General features: G+C 48.7%; 1 protein-coding gene across 2 annotated transcripts in view; it reads right to left on the bottom strand.

Moving 5' to 3' along the window:
- Window positions 1-24415, bottom strand: part of PRSS12 (serine protease 12) — a 200405-nt gene that overhangs the window by 91051 nt on the left and 84939 nt on the right. For both annotated transcript variants that reach the window (XM_040418279.1, XM_040418280.1), the window contains one exon: window positions 24274-24415. In XM_040418279.1, coding sequence (XP_040274213.1) covers window positions 24274-24415 — 142 coding nt within the window. The remainder of the gene's footprint in view (window positions 1-24273) is intronic.

Below are 24415 nucleotides of genomic sequence, written 5' to 3'. Positions count from 1 at the left end.
CTAATGAGAGGCATATGGGGGCTAATGAGAGGCATATGGGGGCTAATGAGAGGCATAATGGGGGCTAATGAGGTATAATGGCTGATGATGGGGGCTAGAGAGGCATAATGGGGGCTAATGAAGCATAAGGGCTGATAATGGGGACTAATGGCATAAAGGCTATATATATATACACTCACCTAAAGAATTATTAGGAACACCATACTAATACGGTGTTGGACCCCCTTTTGCCTTCAGAACTGCCTTAATTCTACGTGGCATTGATTCAACAAGGTGCTGATAGCATTCTTTAGAAATGTTGGCCCATATTGATATTATAGCATCTTGCAGTTGATGGAGATTTGAGGGAAGCACATCCAGGGCACGAAGCTCCCGTTCCACCACATCCAAAGATGCTCTATTGGGTTGAGATCTGGTGACTGTGGGGGCCATTTTAGTACAGTGAACTCATTGTCATGTTCAAGAAACCAATTTGAAATGATTCGAGCTTTGTGACATAGTGCATTATCCTGCTGGAAGTAGCCATCAGAGGATGGATACATGTTCTCATTCTGTTTACGCCAAATTCGGACTCTACCATTTAAATGTCTCAACAGAAATCGAGACTCATCAGACCAGGCAACATTTTTCCAGTCTTCAACAGTCCAATTTTGGTAAGCTCGTGCAAATTGTAGCCTCTTTTTCCTATTTGTAGTGGAGATGAGTGGTACCCGGTGGGGTCTTCTGCTGTTGTAGCCCATCCGCCTCAAGGTTGTGCGTGTTGTGGCTTCACAAATGCTTTGCTGCATACCTCGGTTGTAACGAGTGGTTATTTCAGTCAACGTTGCTCTTCTATCAGCTTGAATCAGTCAGCCCATTCTCCTCTGATCTCTAGCATCCACAAGGCATTTTTGCCCACAGGACTGCCGCATACTGGATGTTTTTCCCTTTTCACACAATTCTTTGTAAACCCTAGAAATGGTTGTGCGTGAAAATCCCAGTAACTGAGCAGATTGTGAAATACTCAGACCGGCCTGTCTGGCACCAACAACCATGCCACGCTCAAAATTGCTTAAATCACCTTTCTTTCCCATTCTGACATTCAGTTTGGAGTTCAGGAGATTGTCTTGACCAGGACCACACCCCTAAATGCATTGAAGCAACTGCCATGTGATTGGTTGACTAGATAATTGCATTAATGAGAAATAGAACAGGTGTTCCTAATAATTCTTTAGGTGAGCTTTAGGGTGCACACCTTAATGCAATAGGCTGTGCACGCCTATGTATATGGGACTCCTTATTATATACACCATTGTATGTAAGGAGACTTTTCACTACATTCCCTTGAATTTCATTTGGATTTGATGCACTTATTCCTTGATTATAAGAATCTTTTTGGAGCATAATGACCAACCTTCTTCCTTCATATCGATTGTGATGGACATTTTGTATATAACTTATTATATGTTCTAATATAGATTAATTTGTGGTATATATTACTACTGCTATTAGTAGCAGAATTCAGTCCAAAGTTTAGGAAAACTTTGATTCGCAACAAAGTCGAATTTCCTCGTCCTTTGTGGTAACTAATCAGGTTTTCCTAAAATGGTGGCTACACTAGTTACAAAGTGAAAGTAAGAAGCCCGGGAATGTGAGATCACCCATAATGCCTAATCTGTTACCTGGGCCTGTTAATCTGGGCCTAAGGCCCCTTTCACACGAGCGAGAATTCCGTGCAGGTGCAATGCGTGAGGTGCACCCGCACTGAATCCGGACCCATTCACTTCAACGGGGCTGTGTACATGAGCGGTGATTTTTGCAGCAAGCTCTATATTGTGCGTTTTTTCACGCAACACAGGCCCCATAGAAGTGAATGGGTCTGCGTGAAAATCGCAAGCATCCGCAAGCAAGTGTGGATGCGGTGCGATTTTCACGCATGGTTGCTAGGAGACGATCGGGATGGGGACCCAATCTTTATTATTTTCCCTTATAACATGGTTATAAGGAAAAATAATAGCATTCTGAATACAGAATGATTAGTAAAATGTCTATTGAGGGGTTAAAAATAATAAACAAATTTAACTCATCCCATCCTCTTGATCTCGTAGCGGATCTCCTCTTCTTTCTACTTTCTTCAGGACCTGGCTAAAGGACCTTTAATGACGTCACTGTGCTCATCACATGGTCCATCACATGGCCCATCACCATTTTACTAAGCATTCTTTATTAAGAATGCTATTATTTTCCCTTATAACCATGTTATACGGGAAAATAATAAAATCTACACAACACCGATCCCAAACCCAAACTTCTGTGAAGAAGTCCAGGTTCGGGTCTGGGTACCAAACATGCCGATTTTTCTCATGCGCCTGCAAAATGCATTAAAACGATTTGCACTCACGCGAAAAAATCGCACATTTTCCCACAACGCACCTGCATCTTGTCCAGCCCTCACACACGACGCCCGTGTGAAAGAGGTCTTACTCCCACTAATGTCAGCATCATTAACTAATGACTCTTCCTTTCGTTTCATGGTCTGTAAAAGAATTGCTCTCCGTGTCATATGTGACATTTTGGGTTACAACATGAGATGTCTTTTCTTACTCTTAAACAACAAATGTTTCAGCATAACTACTAACTCATTTTTGCTGCAGAAATTATGTAATAAACTGTCCTCTGACATGTTCAATCTTTGGCTTGGTTTTGGAAACAGGACAAGGAATTCTTTTCACCAATGGAAAACTGTCTTGCTGTCTTTTTTTAACCTCCTGATTAGGCGACCTGCACATGTTGCGGATTACGCCCGGTTTTTCCACATGGATTCTCGTGTGAAAAAAATGCAGGCCTCATGCACACGACCGTATTTTTTCACGGTCCGCAAAACGGGGTTCCGTTGGTCCGTGATCCGTGACCGTTTTTTCGTCCGTGGGTCTTCCTTGATTTTTGGAGGATCCACGGACATGAAAAAACTGTCGTTTTGGTGTCCGCCTGGCCGTGCAGAGCCAAACGGATCCGTCCTGAATTACAATGCAAGTTAATGGGGGCGGATCCGTTTGACGTTGACACAATATGGTGCAATTTCAGACGGATCCGTCCCCTATTGACTTTCAATGTAAAGTCAGGTGTTAATATACCGTCGGATTGGAGTTTTCTCCAATCCGATGGTATATTTTAACTTGAAGCGTCCCCATCACCATGGGAACGCCTCTATGTTAGAATATACCATCGGATTTGAGTTACATCGTGAAACTCAGATCCGACAGTATATTCTAACACAGAGGCGTTCCCATGGTGATAGGGACGCTTCAAGTTAGACTATACTGAGAACTGTGTACATGACTGCCCCCTGCTGCCTGGCAGCACCCGATCTCTTACAGGGGGCTGTGATCCGCACAATTAACCCCTCAGGTGCTGCACCTGAAGGGGTTAATTGTGCATATCATGGCCCCCTATAAAAGATCAGGGGCTGCCAGGCAGCAGGGGGCAGACCCCCCTCCCTCCCCAGTTTTAATTTCATTGGTGGCCAGTGCAGCCCCCCCCCCCTCCCTCCCTCTATTGTATTATTTTCATTGGTGGCACAGTGTGCGGCCCCCCCCCGGCCTCTATTGTATTATCATTGGTGGCCAGTGTGCGCCCCCCCTGGCCCCCCCTCTATTGTATTAATATCATTGGTGGCCAGTGTGCGGCCTCCCCTCTCCCCCGCCCCCCCCCCGATCATTGGTGGCAGCGGAGAGTTAGAAGCATTATACTTACCTGCGAGCTGCGATGTCTGTGACCGGCCGGGAGCTCCTCCTACTGGTAAGTGACAGGTCTGTGCGGCGCATTGCTTAATGATCTGTCACTTACCAGTAGGAGGAGCTCCCGGCCGGTCACAGACATCGCAGCTCGCAGGTAAGTATGATGCTTCTAACTCTCCGCTGCCACCAATGATCAGGGGGGGGCGGGGGAGAGGGGAGGCCGCACACTGGCCACCAATGATATTAATACAATAGAGGGGGGGCCGGGGGGGGCGCACACTGTGCCACCAATGAAAATAATACAATAGAGGGAGGGGGGCGGGGGGGGCGCACACTGTGCCACCAATGAAAATAATACAATAGAGATAGGGGGGGCATGGGGGGCCGCACACTGTGCCACCAATGAAAATAATACAATAGAGGGGGGCGGGGGGGGTCGCACTGGCCACCAATGAAATTAAAACTGCGGAGGGAGGGGGGTCTGCCCCCTGCTGCCTGGCAGCCCCTGATCTCTTATAGGGGGCTATGATATGCACAATTAACACCTTCAGGTGCAGCACCTGAGGGGTTAATTGTGCAGATCACAGCCCCCTGTAAGAGATCGGGTGCTGCCAGGCAGCAGGGGGCAGTCATGTACACAGTTCTCAATATATTCTAACTAGAAGCGTCCCCATCACTATGGGAACGCCTCTGTGTTAGAATATACTGTCGGATTTGAGTTTTCACGAAGCTCTGAAAAAGCTTTCATACAGACGGATCTTCGGATCCGTCTGTATGAAAGTAACCTACGGCCACGGATCAAGGACGCGGATGCCAATCTTGTGTGCATCCGTGTTCTTTCACGGACCCATTGACTTGAATGGGTCCGTGAACCGTTGTCCGTCAAAAAAATAGGACAGGTCTTATTTTTTTGACGGACAGGAAACACGGATCACGGATGCGGCTGCAAAACGGTGCATTTTCCGATTTTTCCACGGACCCATTGAAAGTCAATGGGTCCGCGAAAAAAAACTGAAAACGTCACAACGGCCACGGATGCACACAACGGTCGTGTGCATGAGGCCAAAGACTACATTCACACGACCATATGAATGAGTCCGCACCCGTTCCGCAATTTTGCTGAATGGGTGCGGACCCATTCATTTCTATGGGGTTGCAAAAGATGCGTACAGCACACGGTGTGCTGTCTGAATCTGTTGCTCCATGCTGTGGCCCCGCAAATAAAATAGAAGGACAAGAATAGGCATTTTCTATGATAGCGACAGCATGTGCGGTCCGCAAGTTGCGGAACGCACATGGGCCGGTATCTGTGTTTTGCGGATCCGCAAAACACCACGTTCGTGTAAATGTAGCCTAATACAGTACCAGCAAAGTGTATCAATTAGACAAATCTCATGTACATTTTGCTTTTTTTGTTCTATGTGGATATTGACCTGCCGTGCTGATTTTGAAATCGGTATTATGTGGTTCCTTTGTGCAGATCTTACCCTTTTCACTGAGATCTGTGGCAAAACCACAACAAATTCACTACAAAAACTAACACGTGTTGATTTGGTGCGGTATCCACTGGAAAATTTGTGCAGGTGGCCTTAAAAAGCATGAACTATAAAAGATAAAATATCCAAAAAAGTGAGATGTTCCAGATCACGGTTTACCAGAATGTAGTACACTGTTCCAGATCAGGATATACCAGTATATGGTAAAGGGTATGTTCATAGGGTTATCTGACCACAATAAAAATGTAGGAGTGGAATCTGCATAAAAATTCCTCTTTGCTCCTAAAGGGTTGTAAAGCTCTACAATATTCCAATATCATTTCTGGATAAAATCCTCACGGTTTTCAAGTTCTCTGTTCTGATTGAAATGGGAAGCTATTCTGTCACAAAGGGTTAACTGTTTTTCTAGCTGTGTGACTGGTACTTTCATTTTCGCTTTGTGCGGTCATCTAATAAACCTTACCTGTAAACTACTGAGAGGTCACTTAAGCCACATTCTTATCAGTAAGATAAGAACTGAGCTATGATGAGTGTTTATAAGGGCAAAGAGCAGAGATAAGGAATCCGCCTGCTCCTGATCTGACGGGAAAGACAGAAAATCCAAAGGGTGCCGTGCTACTAGAGCATATCATCTCTGTGCAGAAAAAAGGATGCCAAATCTTTAATAAACACCAATTAAAAAAATTATTTTTAGCTCAAAATGAGTACAATGCAATAATAAAAAGAAATTGCCCCCAAAGGTGTACACAGCCTTTAAACAGCAGGGTAAGGCTGGGTTCCCATCACGTTTTTCCCATCTGTTTAACGTATACAAAAATGTATATGTTAAACGGATGCTTCAGACTGATGCCATACAGTGGCATCCGTTTACCATAGAGTTCCACTTATAAAAAAACATAATTTTTTTTTTACCATTATAAAAAAAGTATACTTTTAACCAGACTGTTCTGGATACAAGAATGTGGTGTGCATTGTTTTGTATCCTTTATTTTTCTAATGTATACGTCAAACGGAGGCATAAAACGTGACGTGAACCCACCTTTACTACTTGACTGTCTCTGCTGAGTCCTAGTGGACATGTTGTGTCAAAGATGGCTGACAACTATAGCCCGATCCTTCCATGCTGCTATGGGTTAAATAGAGGTGGCTGCTAACCACTAGTAATGATCAAGCATGCTCGGCCGAACACCTGTTCGGCTCGAGCATCTCAAGGCTGCGCAATGCTCGAGTCTCCTCCCTGCACGTTTCTTGGCTGCTATGCAGCCAATAAACATGCAGGGAGGTGCTGGCACGCATTGTAATACCGTAGCCATGTTGGCTACTGGCATTACAGTGATTGGCTGGCCGGAACGCATCATCGGGGGCTATAAAGCACCCGATGACATGTGTTCGGCTCAGTCTTAGGTAGGGAGAGCTGAGCATAGGAAGGGAAAGACAGTGTAGGGAGTGTTATTGGAAGATTTTTATTACAAAAACTTTTAAACCCAACCCTTTTAAGGACTATTGTGTGTGACAGCAGCAATATATATTTTTAGCAAATCCTGCTCTAAATAGCGTCTAAAAGGCCGCTGCGGACAGTTAAATTATCCGTGCCACATCTCCTGTGTAAAGTGTGCGCATCCCTAAAATATTAGTGACATCCAGTGTACTTTTTCCATAGACAGTGTCCGCTGTGGACAGTTAAATTATCTACGCCACATCTCCTGTTTAAAGTGTGCGCATCCAAAAAATATCTGTGATATCCAGTGTACTTTTTCCGTAGACGGTGTCCGCTGCGGACAGTAAAATTATCCGCGCCACATCTCCTGTTTAAAGTGTGCGCATCCCTAAAATATCTGTGACATTACCTGTAATTTTTTATTAGCCGCTGGTGACAGCATTGACATTATCTGCGGGATATCTCCTGTGTGACGTTTCCACATCCCAAATATCTTTTAAAAAAAAATCACGCATACACTTCCAAATTCTATGCTACTGTACGTGTGACATACTTTCAAGCATATATCACATTTAAAATGAAGAAGGCGAGCAGAAAGGGACGGGGAAGTGGCTGTGATGCTGATGGTGCACGCAGAAGCTGTGGCCCTGGGCGCGTTGAAACTGTGCCTGCTGCCAGAGCACAAGAAAAACAGTCATCAACGATACCTAGCTTCATGTCCCAGTTTGCAGGGCGGTGCAGGACACCACTCTTGAAGTCAGACTAGTGCGACCAGGTGGTCGGTTGGATTGCAGCAGATAATGCTTCCAGTCGGTTAAGCACTACCCTGTCTTCCACCAAGTCCAGTCTTGATACTCCTTCCTCCCACCATGGAGAGTCTGGCCAAACAAGTGATCCTACACTTGGATATTCCGAGGACCTCTTTTCCTCGCCATTCCTTGATTTGGCCCTCTCGCCAAGCACGCTTGAAGAGGGACACATCTTGCGCCCTGATTCCCAAACTCTTAAGCATCCACAGTCACAAGTCAAGTCAGGAGGATCAGCAGAGTGAGAAAGTGAAAGAGGAGGTGGTGGACGATGAAGTCACTGACCCAACCTGGGAAGGTGGAAAGTCGAGCGAGGAAAGCAGTACAGAGGGGGAGTGATCTGCAGCACCGCAATAGGCTGGAAGAGGCAGTGGGGAGAAGGGGCGCCACACCAAACAGCCGGCATCCAAGAGGTAGGTGTTCCGCTGTATGGTGCTTTTTTGAGGAAAGTACGGACGACAAAAGAATTGTAATTTGCAACCTGTGCCATACAATAATGAGCAGGGGCGTGAACACTAGCAACCTCACCACCACCAGCATGATCCGCCACATGGCATCAAAGCACCGTGATAGGTGGGCCGAAACGCCTGGGTCCACAATCTGTGTCTGTGGGTCACACCACTGCCTCCTCTTCCCCTGTGTTACGTTACCTGTCAAAGACGCAGGCCCGGATACCTCCCGTCCTGCACCTGGACCTTCGCAAGCACCATCAGCGAGCACATCCACTTCCATGTCCCAGCGCAGCGTACACATGTCCTTACATCAGGCATTTGAACGCAAGCGCAAATACCCAGCCACCCACCCACAGGCCATAGCACTAAATGCGCAGCTTTCCAAATTACTGGCCCTGTAAATGTTGCCATTTGGGCTTGTGGACACTAAGGCCTTCCGCAGCCTGATGTTGGCGGCCGTCCCGCGTTACACAGTCCCCAGCCGCCACTATTTTTCAAGGTGTGCCATGCCCGCCTTACACCAACATGTGTCCCGTAACATTACACATGCCCTGACCAACGCAGTTACTGGGAAAGTCCACTTAAACACGGACACATGGAGTGCATTCGGCCAAGGACACTACATTTCCCTGATGGCACACTGGGTGAATGTTTTCGAGGCCGAGAGCAAGTCGTACCCCGGGATGGCACAGGTGCTACTGACGCCAAGGATTGCAGGCCCTATGTTGATTAGTGTTTCCGCCAGCACCTACGTTAGTGGCTCCAACCCCCACTTCTCCTCCTCCTCCACTTCCACCTCCGAATTATCCGCGTGCAGCACCAGTCAGTCATCAGTCGGTAGCTGGAAGCAGTGTAGCACTGCAGTGGGGAAGCTCCAACAGGCCGTGCTGAAACTGATATGCTTAGGGGACAAAAAGCACACCACCGCAGAGCTGTGGCAGGGGATAAGAGACCAGACTGAGCTGTGGCTCTCGCCACTCAACCTAGACCCAGGCATAGTTGTGTCTAATAATGGCCATAACTTGGTGGCGGCTTTGGAGCTTGGCAAGCTCACACAAATCCCATGCCTAGCCCACGTCTTAAACTTAGTGGTTCAGCGGTTTCTCAAAACCTACCCCAATTTGCCTGAGCTACTGGTGAAGGTGCGCCGCGTGTGTGCACATTTCCGTAAGTCATCGACAGCTCCAGCCGGTCTGTCAACGCTGCGGCAGCGCTTGAAATTGCCAGCTCATCAACTGTTGTGCGGCGTGAGCATGCGCTGGAACTCCACGTTCCACATGTTGGCCAGGCTTTGTGAGCAGCAGAGGCCAGTAGTGGAATACCATCTGCAACATGGTCGTCGCCTTTCCAGTCAGCTTCCGCTATTCACAAGTAAAGAGTGGGCATGGATGTCTGAGCTCTATGAGGTTTTAAGAAACTTTGAGGGATCAACACACATGGTAAGCGGCCAGGGCCGGTGCAAGGATTTTTGCCGCCCTAGGCAAGATAAAAATTGGCGCCCCCCCCCCCCCCCCCCTTATCAGATGATCTGCCCATATCATGACATCACATATGTTCCACCCCTTTCTCAGCTTTTAAATTTAAAAAACTGCTTTGTTTCCCTTACGGTTAATCTAGCTTCTTGTAGCTGTCCCTTTTTGCGGAACGGAATTGCGGACCCGGATCCGCAATTCCGATCCTGAAAAAAATAGAACATGTCCTATTCTTGTCCGCAATAGCGGACAAGAACAGGCATATTCTCTTAGTGCCGGCAATGTGCGGTCCGCAAAATGTGGAACGCACATTGCCGCTGTCCGTGTTTTGTGGATCCGCAAAACACACACGGATGTGTGAATGGACCCTAAATGTGAGGTAAATTAGTTTCCAATGTAGTATTAATAACTAAACAATTACATAATAAACATATTGCATTGTCTACTTACCACCAGGACAATAAGATGGTCTGGTCTCTGGCTTCAGTCTGGCTCTGGGGACTCCCTTGTCACTCTCTTCTCCCCCCCTCCCTCCCTCCCTCGCTCGTCACTCTCTTCTCCCCCCTCCTCCCTTGTCACTCTCTTTTTCCCCCTCCTCCCTTGTCACTCTGCCCCCCCCCCTCCCTTGTCACTCTCCCCCCCTCCCTCCCTTGTCACTCTCTTCTCCCCCCTTGTCACTCTCTTCTCCCCCCCTCCCTCCCTTGTCACTCTCTTCTCCCCCCCTCCCTCCCTTGTCACTCTCTTCTCCCCCCTCCCTCCCTTGTCACTCTCTTCTCCCCCCCTCCCTCCCTTGTCACTCTCTTCTCCCCCCCTCCCTCCCTTGTCACTCTCTTCTCCCCCCCTCCCTCCCTTGTCACTCTCCCCCTCCCTCCCTTGTCACTCTCCCCCCCCTCCTTGTCACTCTCATTCTACCCCCTCTTTCACTCTCATTCTACCCCCCTCCCTTGTCACTCTCATTCTACCCCCCTCCCTTGTCACTCTCTTCTCCCCCCCTCCCTCCCTTGTCACTCTCTTCTCCCCCCCTCCCTCCCTTGTCACTCTCTTCTCCCCCCTCCCTCCCTTGTCACTCGCCCCCTCCCTCCCTTGTCACTCTCCCCCCCTCCTTGTCACTCTCATTCTACCCCCCCTTTCACTCTCATTCTACCCCCCTCCCTTGTCACTCTCATTCTACCCCCCTCCCTTGTCACTCTCTTCTCCCCCCCTCCCTCCCTTGTAACTTTCTTCTCACCCCTCCCTCCCTTGTCACTCTCTTCTCCCCCCTCCCTCCCTTGTCACTCTCTTCTCCCCCCTCCCTCCCTTGTCACTCTCTTCTCCCCCCTCCCTCCCTTGTCACTCTCCCCCTCCCTTGTCACTCTCCCCCCCCCTCCTTGTCACTCTCATTCTACCCCCCCTTTCACTCTCATTCTACCCCCCTCCCTTGTCACTCTCATTCTACCCCCCCTCCCTTGTCACTCTCATTCTACCCCCCTCCCTTGTCACTCTCATTCTACCCCCCCCTTGTCACTCTCATTTTACACCCCCCCTCCTCCCTTGTCATTCTCATTTTACCCCCCCCTTGTCACTCTCATTTTACCCCCCCTTGTCACTCTCATTTTGCACCCCCCCTTGTCACTCTCATTTTACCCCCCCTTGTCACTCTCATTTTACCCCCCCCTTGTCACTCTCATTTTGCACCCCCCCTTGTCACTCTCATTTTACACCCCCCCTTGTCACTCTCATTTTACACCCCCCCTCCCTTGTCACTCTCATTTTACACCCCCCCTCCCTTGTCACTCTCATTTTACCCCCCCTTGTCACTCTCATTTTACCCCCCCTTGTCACTCTCATTTTACCCCCCCCCCCCTTGTCACTCTCATTTTGCACCCCCCCCCTTGTCACTCTCATTTTGCACCCCCCCTTGTCACTCTCATTTTACACTCCCCCCCTTGTCACTCTCATTTTGCACCCCCCCTTGTCACTCTCATTTTACACCCCCCCCTTGTTACTGTAATTTTACACCCCCCCCTTGTCACTGTCATTTTACCCCCCCCCCCTTGTCACTCTCATTTTACACTCCCCCCCCCTTGTCACTCTCATTTTACACCCCCCCTTGTCACTGTCATTTTGCACCCCCCCTTGTCACTGTCATTTTGCACCCCCCCTTGTCACTGTCATTTTACACCCCCCCCCCTTGTCACTCTCATTTTACACCCCCCCCCCTCCCTTGTCACCTCTAGTGTAGCGTGGCCGAGCTCTGTTCGGTCCGCGGTACAGGAGCATTTGTTTCTTGTACCCGGCCGGACTGACAGGAAGTGCACACTAAGTGAGCACTTCCTGTCAGTCCGGCCGGGTACAGGAAACAAAAGCTCCTGTACCGCGGACCGAACAGAGCTCGGCCACGCTACACTAACAACAGCAGTAGCACAGAGCAGACACAGCAGGCTGCGCAGCACTGAGCCGGAGATTCTTTAGAGCGGCAAGCGCTCAGGAGGGGCAGCATGACGGGCGCCGCTGGCCGGCCGCCCGAACTTATATTACCAACTTTTTTTTTTTTTACACTGCAAAAGGGCGCCCCCTGCTAGATGGCGCCCTAGGCGACTGCCTAAGTCGCCTTACTGGTGGCGCCGGCCCTGTAAGCGGCGATAACACTATTATCAGCATAACCATCCCACTTCTGTGTCTACTCAAACACTCGCTGCTCACAATTAACCCCTTCAGGACACGGCCATATTTCACCTTAAGGACCAGACCATTTTTTGCAAATCTGACCAGTGTCACTTTATGTGTGAATAACTTTAAAACGCTTTTACTTATCCAGGCCATTCTGAGATCATTTTTTCATCACATATTGTACTTCATGACACTGGTAAAATGGAGTAAAAAAAAATTCATTTTTATTTATAAAAAAAATACAAAATTTACCAAAAATTAGCAAAAATTAGCAAATTTACAAGTTTCAATTTCTCTACTTCTATAATACATAGTAATATCTACAAAAATAGTTATTACTTTACATTCCCCATATGTCTACTCTATGTTTGGATAATTTTGGGAATGACATTTTATTTTTTGGGGACGTTATAAGGCTTAGAAGTTTAGAAGAAAATCTTGAAATTTTTCAGAAATTTTCAAAAACCCACTTTTTAAATACCAGTTTAGGTCTGAAGTCACTTTGTGAGGCTTACATAATATAAACCACCAAAAATGGCAAATTGAGATAAAATTTCAGAATTTAGATTTTTGGGCAAATTTTCCATTTTATTCAATTTTTTCCAGTAACAAAGCAAGGGTAAACAGCCAAACAAAACACTATATTTATTGACCTGATTCTGTACGGGCACACGGTAGGGCGTAGAGGGAAAGGTCTGCCGTGTGGTTTTTGGAAGGCAGATTTTGCTGGACTTGTTTATTTATACCATGTCCCATTTGAAGCCCCCCTGATGCACCCCTAGAGTAGAAACTCCATCTAAGAAACTACACCCCTAAAGGTATTCAAAACTGATTTTACAAACTTTATTAACCCTTTAGGTGTTCCACAAGAGTTATTGGCAAATGGAGATGAAATTTGAGAATTTCAATTTTTGGGCAAATTTTCCATTTTAATCCATTTTTTCCAGTAACAAAGCAAGGGTTAACAGCCAAACAAAATGCTATATTTATTGACCTGATTCTGTAGTTTGCAGAAACACCCCATATGTGTCCGTAAACTACTGTACAGAGGGTGTAGAGGGAAAGGTGTGCCATGTGGTTTTTGGAAGGCAGATTTTGCTGGACTGGACATCAGTACCAGGACATCAGGGCGTACCTGTACGCCCTGTGTCCTTAAGAGGTTAAGGACGACGCTTTGCATGTGGAAGAGGTGGAAATGGGGGAAGACATTACACAAGGTGATAGCCAAAACAGTGCAATACCAGAAGATCCTTGTTGAAAAATTGCTCCAAAAATGACCATCTGACAACGCTGGCAGCAGAGTCCTTAGTTCCTTGGCCAACCGAGGAGGGGAGACCAGGGGAACACACAGCAGTTCCAACAGAGGCAGGGCAACACTCTCCAAAGCCTGGGATAGTTTCATGACACCCTGTCATCACCCTCACCCTGATGTGCGGCCTAGTGTTACAAGGAGGGAAAAATTTTGGAAGATGGTAAAGGAGTACATAGCAGACCGTGTCAGCATCCTCAATGATCCCTCAGTGCCTTACAACTACTGGCTGTCCAAGCTGGACCTGTGGCAAGAACTGGCGCTCTACACCTTAGAGGTGCTGGCCTGCCCTGCCGCCAGCGTTTTGTCTGAGTGGTTATTTAGTGCTGCTGGTGGCATTATAACAGATAAGCGGATCCTCCTGTCAACTGAAAATGCTGACAGATTGACTCTTATAAAAATGAACAAGACCTGGATTGACCATGACTTCTCAACTCCACAAGAGGAAAGCCAATGAACATAAAGGCACTTTACAGGGTCAGCTCACCAGCAGGCCCTCGCATATAATTTTTTAGAGGGTCAGCTCACCAGCAGGCCCTCGCATATAATGTTTTACAGGGTCAGCTCACCATCAGGCCCTCGCATATAATTTTTTAGATGGTCAGCTCACCTGCAGGCCCGCACCTTAAATCTTTTACAGGGTCAGCTCACCTGCAGGCCCGCACCTAAAATCTTTTACAGGGTCAGCTTACCAGCAGGCCCTCGCATATAATGTTTAACAGGGTCAGCTCACCATCAGGCCCTCGCATATAATTTTTTTACAGGGTCAGCTCACCAGCAGGCCTTCACCTACAATCTTTTACAGGGTCAGCTCACCTGAAGGCCCTCGCATATAATTTTTTAGAGGGTCAGCTCACCTGCAGGCCCTCACCTACAACCTTTTACAGGGTCAGCTTGCCAGTATGCTCTCACCTACAATCTTTTACAGGATCAACCTACCAGCAGGCCCACACCGTAAATCTTTTACAGGGTGAGCTAACCTGCAGGCCCGCGCTTAAAATCTTTTACAGGGTCAGCTCACCTGCAGGCCAGCACCTAATTATACCTAATAGGTAATTTGCGCGCATGCTGCCTTGCTTGGATGTGGTAGCCGTAGCTGTTTCTCAGGCTCCCTTTCCGGAATCGAACACTGATTCCCCCTTACCTGTGGTCACACGATAGGCGCTGAAAATAACATCAAAAGTTGATAGGGCAGACATCCGAATGGATCGTCGCCGTCACGGGGACGTGCCATCGGTCCCAGGTTATCTACAGTAATCAAAGTGGCAGCAGGTCCTCGCCCATAATGTTTTAGATGGTCAGATCAGCAGGCCCTTGCGCCAAATGTTTTTGAGGGTCACCAGCAGGCCATCAATCATAATTTTTCTAGGCTGTGTATGATGCCCTCCTTTATGTGTAACAAAGGGTGCATTGAAGTGCCGGTTCCAGCCCTTTTACTTAGTGCATAGGCTTTATAAGTGTAGGAGTACCACTACATGAACAATTGTACCACAATGTGAATGAGGCCCTCCTTTATGGGATATACAGGTTGTATCAGAGTGCCTCTTCTTTGTAATTTTTGGCAGCACTTGCACTTTATATACAAGTAAATATACAGGAAAGAATGTTTCCTAAATTTTTTTATCTAAAATCGATTTTATCTTTGGTTTTGTGCTTTTTTTTTTGTCAATCTGTAAAATTGGCGACAACATTGTTCCTGTCACGAGGGTATCAAGAGCCACGTCTGACTCCGTTATACCCGGGGTCAGGAGGTCGCAGCGGGTGGCTGCGCGCTCTATATCTAAAGATCACGTTGTTTCTTAGTGATTGTTTTCTGTGTTTGCCTTGCTATCCTTTTTGTCTCAATCAGGGATCCGTAGCTTCTCCTCCTCAGCTGTTTCTTGTCTGCCACTCCCAACCTCCTTATATTCTCCCCTCACTCTTCTCTAGTTGCCAGTTATAGAGCTTCCTGCCTGGACATCTATACTGACCCACTGGAGTTGTGAATCCTGGTTGTCGTTCCAGAGTGCTACCCTCCGGATCCCTGTTGGGCTTCTTGTTGTCTCCTGTTGTCGCCCACCTGGGATTATATGTTGAGTTTGTATTGTCTGTCCTTCCCTTGGTGTTTTCCTTTAGAGCTAGTGGTGCGGACTAGTGTTCCCACCGCCCTGTTCACTATCTAGGGCTCAGCTTAGGGAAAGCCAGGGCTTTAGGCACGTGATCGGCGTACGGGTGAGGAACCCGTCTAGGGACGTCAGGGCAGCCAGGTGCCAGCCGCTAGGTGAGTCAGGGGTCACCACCTTCCCTCTCACTTGGGCAGGGCCTTCCTTGTTCCCTCCCTCTGTGTCACGTATGTGATAGTCACGCCGACCGTGATAGTTCCCAGCAGCGACCTGGGAGTCCAAGATACATCCAGACATCCTCCCCATCCTGTTCCCGAACCATTTCGGTGCTGTTTCCATCAATTTCTGACATTTTCCTATGAACCAGGCACCCTCCCCTCTTCAGAGCAGGGGGTGCCTGGTTAAATGCTCGGGTTCTCCCATTGATTTCCATTTTGCTCAGGTGTTCGGTAGAGCACCCTAACATCCCGATGTGTTCGGCCCGAGCCCCCGAGCACCGAGCACTATGGTGCTCGATCAACACTACTGACCTGTCACGGAACCATGAACCAGACGTACAACAAGAGATAAGTGAAAATAAGAAGGCTTTATTGAAAATAAAGCTGTAAAGCAAAAGTCCAAACGGATGGCGAAACCGAAGCAGAGTCTTTGCGAAGCCAGAGGTCAGGAACCAGAAGGGTAGTCAGACGAAGCCAGGATCAGGAACCAGCAGGGTAGTCGGACGAAACCAGGATCAGGAACCAGCAGGGTAGTCAGACGAAACCAGGATCAGGAACCAGAAGCAGCAGCAGTCTAGAAGCATGTGAACACAGGAGGACCAAGCAAGGAACTGAAGCCACAGACCTCCTATATATATGAGCTAGGCATCCAGCTCCTCCCAGTGGGAAGGAGGAGCCGCAGGGTGGGAGGCTACAAGAAACCCAGAAACCAAGATGGCCGCCAGCACATGTCAAACGAAGGAGAACAGCAAGAAGGTAAGACCATGACAGTACCTCCCCCTCAAGGGCCCCTCCTCCGCGGAGTAAAGAACGGTTTCTGAGGGAAGCGTGCGTGGAAGGCTCGGAGCAAGGCAGGAGCATGGACATCTGCGGAGGGAACCCAGGAACGCTCCTCTGGACCATAACCACGCCAATGGACCAAAAACTGCACCCGACCGCGGACCAGGCGTGAGTCCAGGATATTGCTCACCTCATACTCCTCACGATTGCCCACTTGGACCGGACGAGGCCGAGGAACCGAGGAAGTGAAACGATTACACACCAGTGGCTTCAACAGGGAGACATGAAACACGTTGGAGATCCGCATGCCAGGAGGAAGCGCAAGGGCATAGGCTACCGGGTTTACCCTGCGAAGCACTCGGAAGGGACCAACAAAGCGAGGCGCCAGCTTGGGAGTGGGCACTCGAAGGTTGAGGTTGCGGGTGGACAACCATACACGGTCTCCGACCTGGTAGGAAGGAGCAGGCGCTCGTCTGCGATCAGCTTGGAGTCTCTGGCGCTGCGCAGAGACCTCAAGGGACTTCTGGATCAGTACCCAAGAAGCACGTAGGACGGAAAGGTGATCCTCCACAGCCGGAATATCCTGGGGAGAGAATACCTCCGGTAACACGGCAGGTTGGAACCCATAATTGGCCATGAAGGGAGACGTCCCAGAGGAAGAGTTCACCGCCGTGTTCCTGGCAAACTCAGCCCAAGGCAGGAGGTCAACCCAATTGTCTTGGTGATCGGAGACATAGCAACGAAGGAATTGCTCCAAGGCCTGATTGGATCGTTCTGCGGCCCCATTGGATTGAGGGTGGTAGGCCGAGGAGAAGGAGAGATGAATCCCCAACTGGGAGCAAAAGGCGCGCCAGAACCTGGACACAAACTGACTCCCCCGATCCGACACAATCTCCTTGGGCAAACCGTGCAACCGGAAGACCTCCCTGGCAAAAATCGTGGCCAACTCTTGTGCAGAGGGTAACTTCTTGAGAGGAACACAGTGGCACATTTTGGAAAACCGATCCACAATCATGAGAATGACCGTATGGCCTCGGGATGCAGGGAGGTCCACAATGAAATCCATCCCCAGGTGTGACCATGGGCGCTCCCCGGTGGCTATGGGTTGCAGAAGGCCCAACGGAAGGTGCCGAAGGGACTTACTCTGGGCACAAACGGAGCATGCCGCTACATATGCGGCGATGTCGGAACGTAGGGAAGGCCACCAGAACAGACGTGAAACAGCCCAGGACAGCTGATTCTTTCCAGGATGCCCCGCGGTCTTGGAGTTATGGTAGGTTCGCAACAACCGAGTGCGCAACTCCTCAGGCACAAAACATCTGCCGTTGGGTCTCCCAGAGGGAGCACCAGATTGAGCCGCCAAAATCTGCTCACCCAGGGGAAAGGTCAGGCTGGTGCGAATGGCGGCCAAGATCTGATTCGGAGGTATGACCGAAGTCGGAATCGACTCCTTCCTGGACAGCTCGGAGTACTGCCGTGATAAGGCATCCGCCCTGATGTTCTTAGAACCGGGTAGGTAGGAGACCACGTAATTAAAACGTGACAAGAACAGAGCCCATCTGGCCTGACGTGGTGTCAATCTCTTGGCCTCAGAAAGGTAGGTCAGATTCTTGTGGTCCGTCAGGATGAGGACCGGAACCACTGAACCCTCGAGCAAGTGCCTCCATTCTTTAAGGGCCTGCACGATGGCCAATAACTCCCTGTCACCAATCTGATAGTTGCACTCCGCGGAAGACAGTTTCCGGGAGTAAAACCCACAAGGAAGCAGAGGACCCTCTGGTGTTCTACGCTGAGACAGTAGGGCGCCTACTCCCGTCTCAGACGCGTCCACCTCGAGGACAAAGGGCAACCCAGGGTTGGGATGCGACAGAATCGGAGCCGACACAAAGGCGGACTTTAGAGCCTCAAAAGCTCGGATGGCCTCGAGCGGCCAGACCTGGGAATTACTGCCCTTCCTGGTCAGATCCGTGAGAGGCTTGGCTAGCATGGAAAAGTCCCTGATGAACCTCCGATAATAATTGGCGAAGCCCAAAAAGCGCTGCAGGGAACGAAGACCACTGGGCTGGGGCCACTGTAAGACAGCCGAAACCTTCTCAGGATCCATGGAGAACCCCTCAGCGGAAATGATGTAACCTAAGAAGGTTACCTGGGATCGGTGAAATTCGCATTTCTCAAGCTTACCGAACAGCTTGTTCTCTCGTAACCGTTGCAACACTCGTCTGACATCCAGAATGTGGGCCTCCATGGATTCAGAATATACCAAGATGTCATCCAAATAGACCACCACACACTGCTGCAACAGGTCACGGAAAACATCGTTGATGAATTCCTGAAAGACTGCGGGCGCATTGCACAACCCAAAGGGCATAACCAAGGATTCATAATGACCGGTCCTGGTGTTAAAGGCGGTCTTCCACTCATCGCCCGCCTTGATCCTTACCAGGTTATATGCCGCCCTCAGGTCGAGTTTGGTAAAGACCGTGGCCCCTTTAAGGCGATCGAACAGCTCGGAAATCAAGGGTATCGGGTAAGCGTTCTTGATCGTGATGCGATTGAGACCCCTGTAATCGATGCAAGGCCTCAACTCACCGCCCTTCTTTTTCACAAAGAAAAATCCAGCCCCTGCCGGGGACGAGGATTTGCGAATGTGTCCGCGTGAAAGCGCCTCCCTCACGTACTCCTCCATGGCCTCATTCTCCGCTACCGACAGTGGATAGACTTTGCCACGAGGAGGAACGGCACCAGATTGTAACTCTATGGCACAATCGTATGGGCGGTGCGGAGGTAGGGCAACCGCGCGCACCTTATCGAATACATCCCGGTACTCCTCGTATTCAGGAGGCAACAGAGAGTCCGAGGAAGTACACAGCAACTTGACAGACCCATGGATGCAACTAGCCCCACACTGCGGTGACCACGAGAGGATCTCGGCCGATCTCCAATCGAAAGTCGGATTATGCTTCCGGAGCCAGGGGTACCCCAAGACCACCGAGTAGTGTGGAGACGAAATAACCTGGAGGCAGACCGACTCTCTGTGAACGGCACCAATGGCTATCCCCACTGGAAGGGTCTCATGAGTCACGTGTGGCGGCAGAAGGGGTCTGCCGTCTATCGCCTCAAGAGCCAGTGGGGAACCTCGAGCCTGCAGAGGAATGGAATTGGCGGCAGCGAACACATTATCAATGAACAAACCACCAGCACCAGAGTCCACCAACGCCTGGGTCGTCACCGAGCCCCCGACCCAGGAGAGGACAACAGTGATCAGTGGTTTGTCAATACGGGAAACCGGGGACGAGGAGACTCCACCCAAGATCTGCCCCCGACAGGATCTCAGGTGCGAGCGTTTCCCGGACGGTTCGGACATGCCAACCGAAAATGCCCACCGAGACCACAGTACATGCATCGGCCCTCGCGTCTCCGGAGTACCCTCTCCCCCTCGGACAGGCGAGCAAACCCCAGCTGCATGGGTTCACCCCCAGACAAGTCATCCCCAGGAGGCGTGGGAGGAGAGGGAGGCACGGGTGGGACAGCAAACGTAGGCGCCAATCCGTTAGAAAACCTCTGCAGGCTCTCCTTAAAGGAAGGTCTCTCCCTGAGTCTGGTGTCAATCAAAATCAGGAAAGAAATAAGAGACTCGAGCTCCACTGGTAGGTCCTTAGCTGCAACCTCATCCTTCAAGGCATCCGAGAGACCATGAGAGAAAGCAGCGACCAGAGCCTCATTATTCCAGCCCACCTCTGCTGCCAGGGTACGAAACTCAATGGCGTATTCAGCTACGGATCGTGTACCCTGTCTGATGGACATAAGGAGCTTCGCAGCAGAGGCAGCACGAGCCGGCACATCGAATACCTTCCGAAGAGAAGCAACAAAACCGGAAAACTCAGCAACCACCGGATTGTTGTTCTCCCATAAAGGGCTGGCCCAGGCCAAGGCCTTGTCCGAGAGCAGCGAGATCAAGAAGCCCACCTTTGATCTCTCAGTAGGAAAGGCATGTGGCAGCAACTCGAAATAAATGCCCACCTGGTTAAGGAAACCTCGGCACTGAGTTGGCTCTCCCCCAAAGCGCTGTGGAAGAGGGGCAGAACCGGTCATACCCCGAAACACCGCAGGTGCAACAACAGGTGTCGGGGTAGACTCTGGCGCAACAACCGGAGCGGCAGTAGGAGCGGGCCCAGGAGCGACAACCGACCCATCGGCAACGGGAACGAAATGAGCCGTGCGTTCAAGCAGGGTTTGCAACGCCACAGCGAACCGACCCAACAGGTGATCCTGCTGATCAAGTCTGGCAACCAGCGTGGGTAGCGAGAATGGCCCTGTACCGTCAGAATTCATGGCTTGGTCCTAATGTCACGGAACCATGAACCAGACGTACAACAAGAGATAAGTGAAAATAAGAAGGCTTTATTGAAAATAAAGCTGTAAAGCAAAAGTCCAAACGGATGGCGAAACCGAAGCAGAGTCTTTGCGAAGCCAGAGGTCAGGAACCAGAAGGGTAGTCAGACGAAGCCAGGATCAGGAACCAGCAGGGTAGTCGGACGAAACCAGGATCAGGAACCAGCAGGGTAGTCGGACGAAACCAGGATCAGGAACCAGAAGCAGCAGCAGTCTAGAAGCATGTGAACACAGGAGGACCAAGCAAGGAACTGAAGCCACAGACCTCCTATATATATGAGCTAGGCATCCAGCTCCTCCCAGTGGGAAGGAGGAGCCGCAGGGTGGGAGGCTACAAGAAACCCAGAAACCAAGATGGCCGCCAGCACATGTCAAACGAAGGAGAACAGCAAGAAGGTAAGACCATGACATGACCACAGCATAACCCTCCAGCCATTACTTGGGGGCCTGCACTAGCCACTTGTATATAATACCTCAGCACCTCCAGGGGTGTCTGACCATTACATTACCCATTTCCAGGATCATCTTGACAAACCTCAACTTGCAGCTCAGCTTTGCAGAGCACCAGCCTGCAGAGGGAGGTGCTAGGGCAATGGAGAGAAGGGAGGATGGGAATGGTGGCGGTGGTGATGAGGATGGTTGTGGTGGCTATGAGGGTGGTTGTAGTTCTTATGGTGGCTAACCCCTGCCCCCAGACCTGATGTACAAAGGCTGGAGGGGCACTAGCCTTCAAACCCTGGACTTTGGCGTCTCCTGTCTGGTGGAGGCTGGGGTGCTCTTGACGTCAAATTAATGGGTAGTGTGGAGCAAAGCGGGAGAGCAGGTGACCGGATTAGATGTGGAGACAAATGACCGGGCCGGCTTAGTTATAGTAAAATATAGTCGATCTTTTACTGACTAGATGATGGGTGTGACAGGGTAAATACAAGCAGTATGCACAGTTATCAAGTATCTCACAGAGTAGGCTTTTCCAAAAGCTGTGTATAGGAATGATTATACTGGTGGTCCGCCCTGTGTCTCTTTCTGTAGGTACATGTAACCTTCCTAAATAAACAAAGATGTTCAATCACTCTCAATATTTTTCTGCAATGCCCAACTGCAAGATCCAGTCCTAGATTTGATGGCCAGTCAGTCTCAATAGCGTGGCAGGTGCCAGAAGCAATATAACCCAAACCATATGCAGTAAAATCTAAAGCCATATGCATACTTACCTTTAATGTCTTCCTCCAAATACTGTCCCTTTATGGTTCTCAAGCTTTTTGAATAATTTGTTGCTTCTTTCCTCCAGAGGCTGGTTTTTAGCAAACTTGCGTTTTTGGCCACCTTCACTCACAGGGATGTTGCTTCACATTCCCTTGCTTTCCCCCACTCACTGCAGACTCATTCTCCAAATATCTTTACTTGGCCTTGACCAGGGTTGGGGTTATCAGTCCTAGTATGATGCTCAACTTGTTGGGCACTTGAACAACAGCTCCAGTACGTGTGACACTTGCTCCAGACAATAGGTAGCCACTGGTTATTTTTCAGCAGTCTCTCATACTAACCAGCTTCTGCAACTCTCTTTCCAATTTACCCGTCTGAAAACTTGCAGCTCTAGAACCTGTCTCACGCTACCTCCTACTCCACCTTTACATGGTGGTTCCACAGGCTCTACTCCTCCTCAGTCTCCCAGTGACTCATTTGGCCTTTCTCTCTCACAGCCCACCAGCGCCTCAGTGGGTCTCTAGAACCAGATCTCCAAACAGTTTCGCAGCAGGTCTCACTGTCATTCATGCACATGCTGCACACATTTCACCCCAACTACAGACACTCCAGTATAATGCTTCAAGAACCACAAGGTCCGCCATTAACTCAGCGCAGGGCACCATATAATTACCACTAGATGTCTGAGAACTGACATACTTGAACATTTACATGATATTTCTAATCCAAAATAATGCAATATTTGTAATGCATCTTGTAATTTTGATTCAGTACATGCAGGCAATGTTGATTTGGTTATGGGTATTAAAAAAGTAAACAGATCAGTACAGTGTGGCGACTATAAGAAAGCCTTAATGTTGCATTAAGCGTTTTTGATTTTCTAGTGTGGATCTTGGGTGTCCACGGGTCTCAATTTACAATGGGAGATTACATTACTGACACAATTTTATTTGTTTTTCTTTGTCAGTGTTCACAGTGTAGTCACATTTTTAGTGTGCTTTGATGCGTTGCTGTGCGTTTTTCTTCTTTGTCAGTATTCACACTGTAGTTGTGTTTTTTGTGTGTTATTTGTCTTTCTCAGTGCTTTATGTGTGTTTTTGTTTTTTGTATATTTGTCAGTGTTCACACCGTACTTCCATTTTTTGTGTGTTTTTGGTGCATTGTGTTTTTTTTTGTCTTTGTCAATGTTCACATTGCAATTTTTGCGCATTTTTGGTTCTTTTTTATTATTATTATTTCAGGTAGCTTTCAAATGTCAGTATTTAGACATTAGTGCTATGAAATATATTACCTTGGGTATGTTGAATGGTATATTTCTTGACTGGTGAATCTTATTTGGTCTGATCATTTGTACAATTTAATTATGTAAAGAATGTTTTGTACAAAGTAGGTTTTTATTGTAATTGATATTGTAATATGGATCACATCATAATATGGATAATTAGGTCTGACTGTAGAAAAAAGGCTGGTTTAGAGTTGATCATGTTATTGGCTCTTAGAGTCTTTTTAACCATCTTCACAGCCACAATGCTATGACACCAATGCTAAACACATAAGCATTGGTGCTCTCCTCTTGCCACTGGATTATTTCAAACCTTATGTGATTGAGTAAAGTATTGGAGATTTTACCTGCCTGTGGAGCTAGACATTCTTGGACTGGATCCTGTGCTGCTTGTCTGGAGGTGTGGTCCACTGGTGAACTGGTTGTTCTTTTTAGTACTACACCATATAATGACCCTATCTAACTGGCACCTCATCCTCTTGCAGTATGGCATGCAGGAATGCCAACTCTTTTGTCATCAACTAACACAGTAATGTTGACACTGTTGAGACAAAGACCCACCAGCTCTGTGGGCCGGGGGAGTGACCAGACTCTAGGGGTACTTGACGGTAACAATAAAGTACATATTTAGGCTACATGCACACGACCGTATGTGTTTTGCGGTATGCCATCCGTTTAGTTTTTTTCCGGATCCATTGTAACAATGCCTAAAACGGACAAGAATAGGACATGCTCTATTTTTTTTGTGGGGCTACGGAACAGACATACTGATGTGGACAGCACACGGTGTGCTGTCCGCATTTTTTGCGGACCCATTGAAATAAATGTGTCCGCATACTATCCGCAAAAAACCCCAGAGCGGAATACGGAAACAAACAATGTTCGTGTGCATGTAGTCTTATATGTATATTTGTTATGACTGTGTTCTAGTTGATAGTATACATTAAATGATTCTTACTTATATCCCAGTTGATGGCATACAACTTGTGTATTCAGCTCTGTCCACCCATCATCACATATCGTCCCCCACTGTGAATTGTGGAACACTTCCAGGCGTCCTTCAAAGTTCCCTTTACCCCCTGCTAGTCTAATGGCGCCAT

The sequence above is a fragment of the Bufo bufo genome, chromosome 2 (genome assembly GCF_905171765.1).
Source record: "Bufo bufo chromosome 2, aBufBuf1.1, whole genome shotgun sequence".
In the NCBI taxonomy this organism is placed as follows: domain Eukaryota; kingdom Metazoa; phylum Chordata; class Amphibia; order Anura; family Bufonidae; genus Bufo; species Bufo bufo.
Note: the sequence above shows the minus strand (reverse complement) of the source record. Positions and strands in the feature narration are given on the sequence as shown.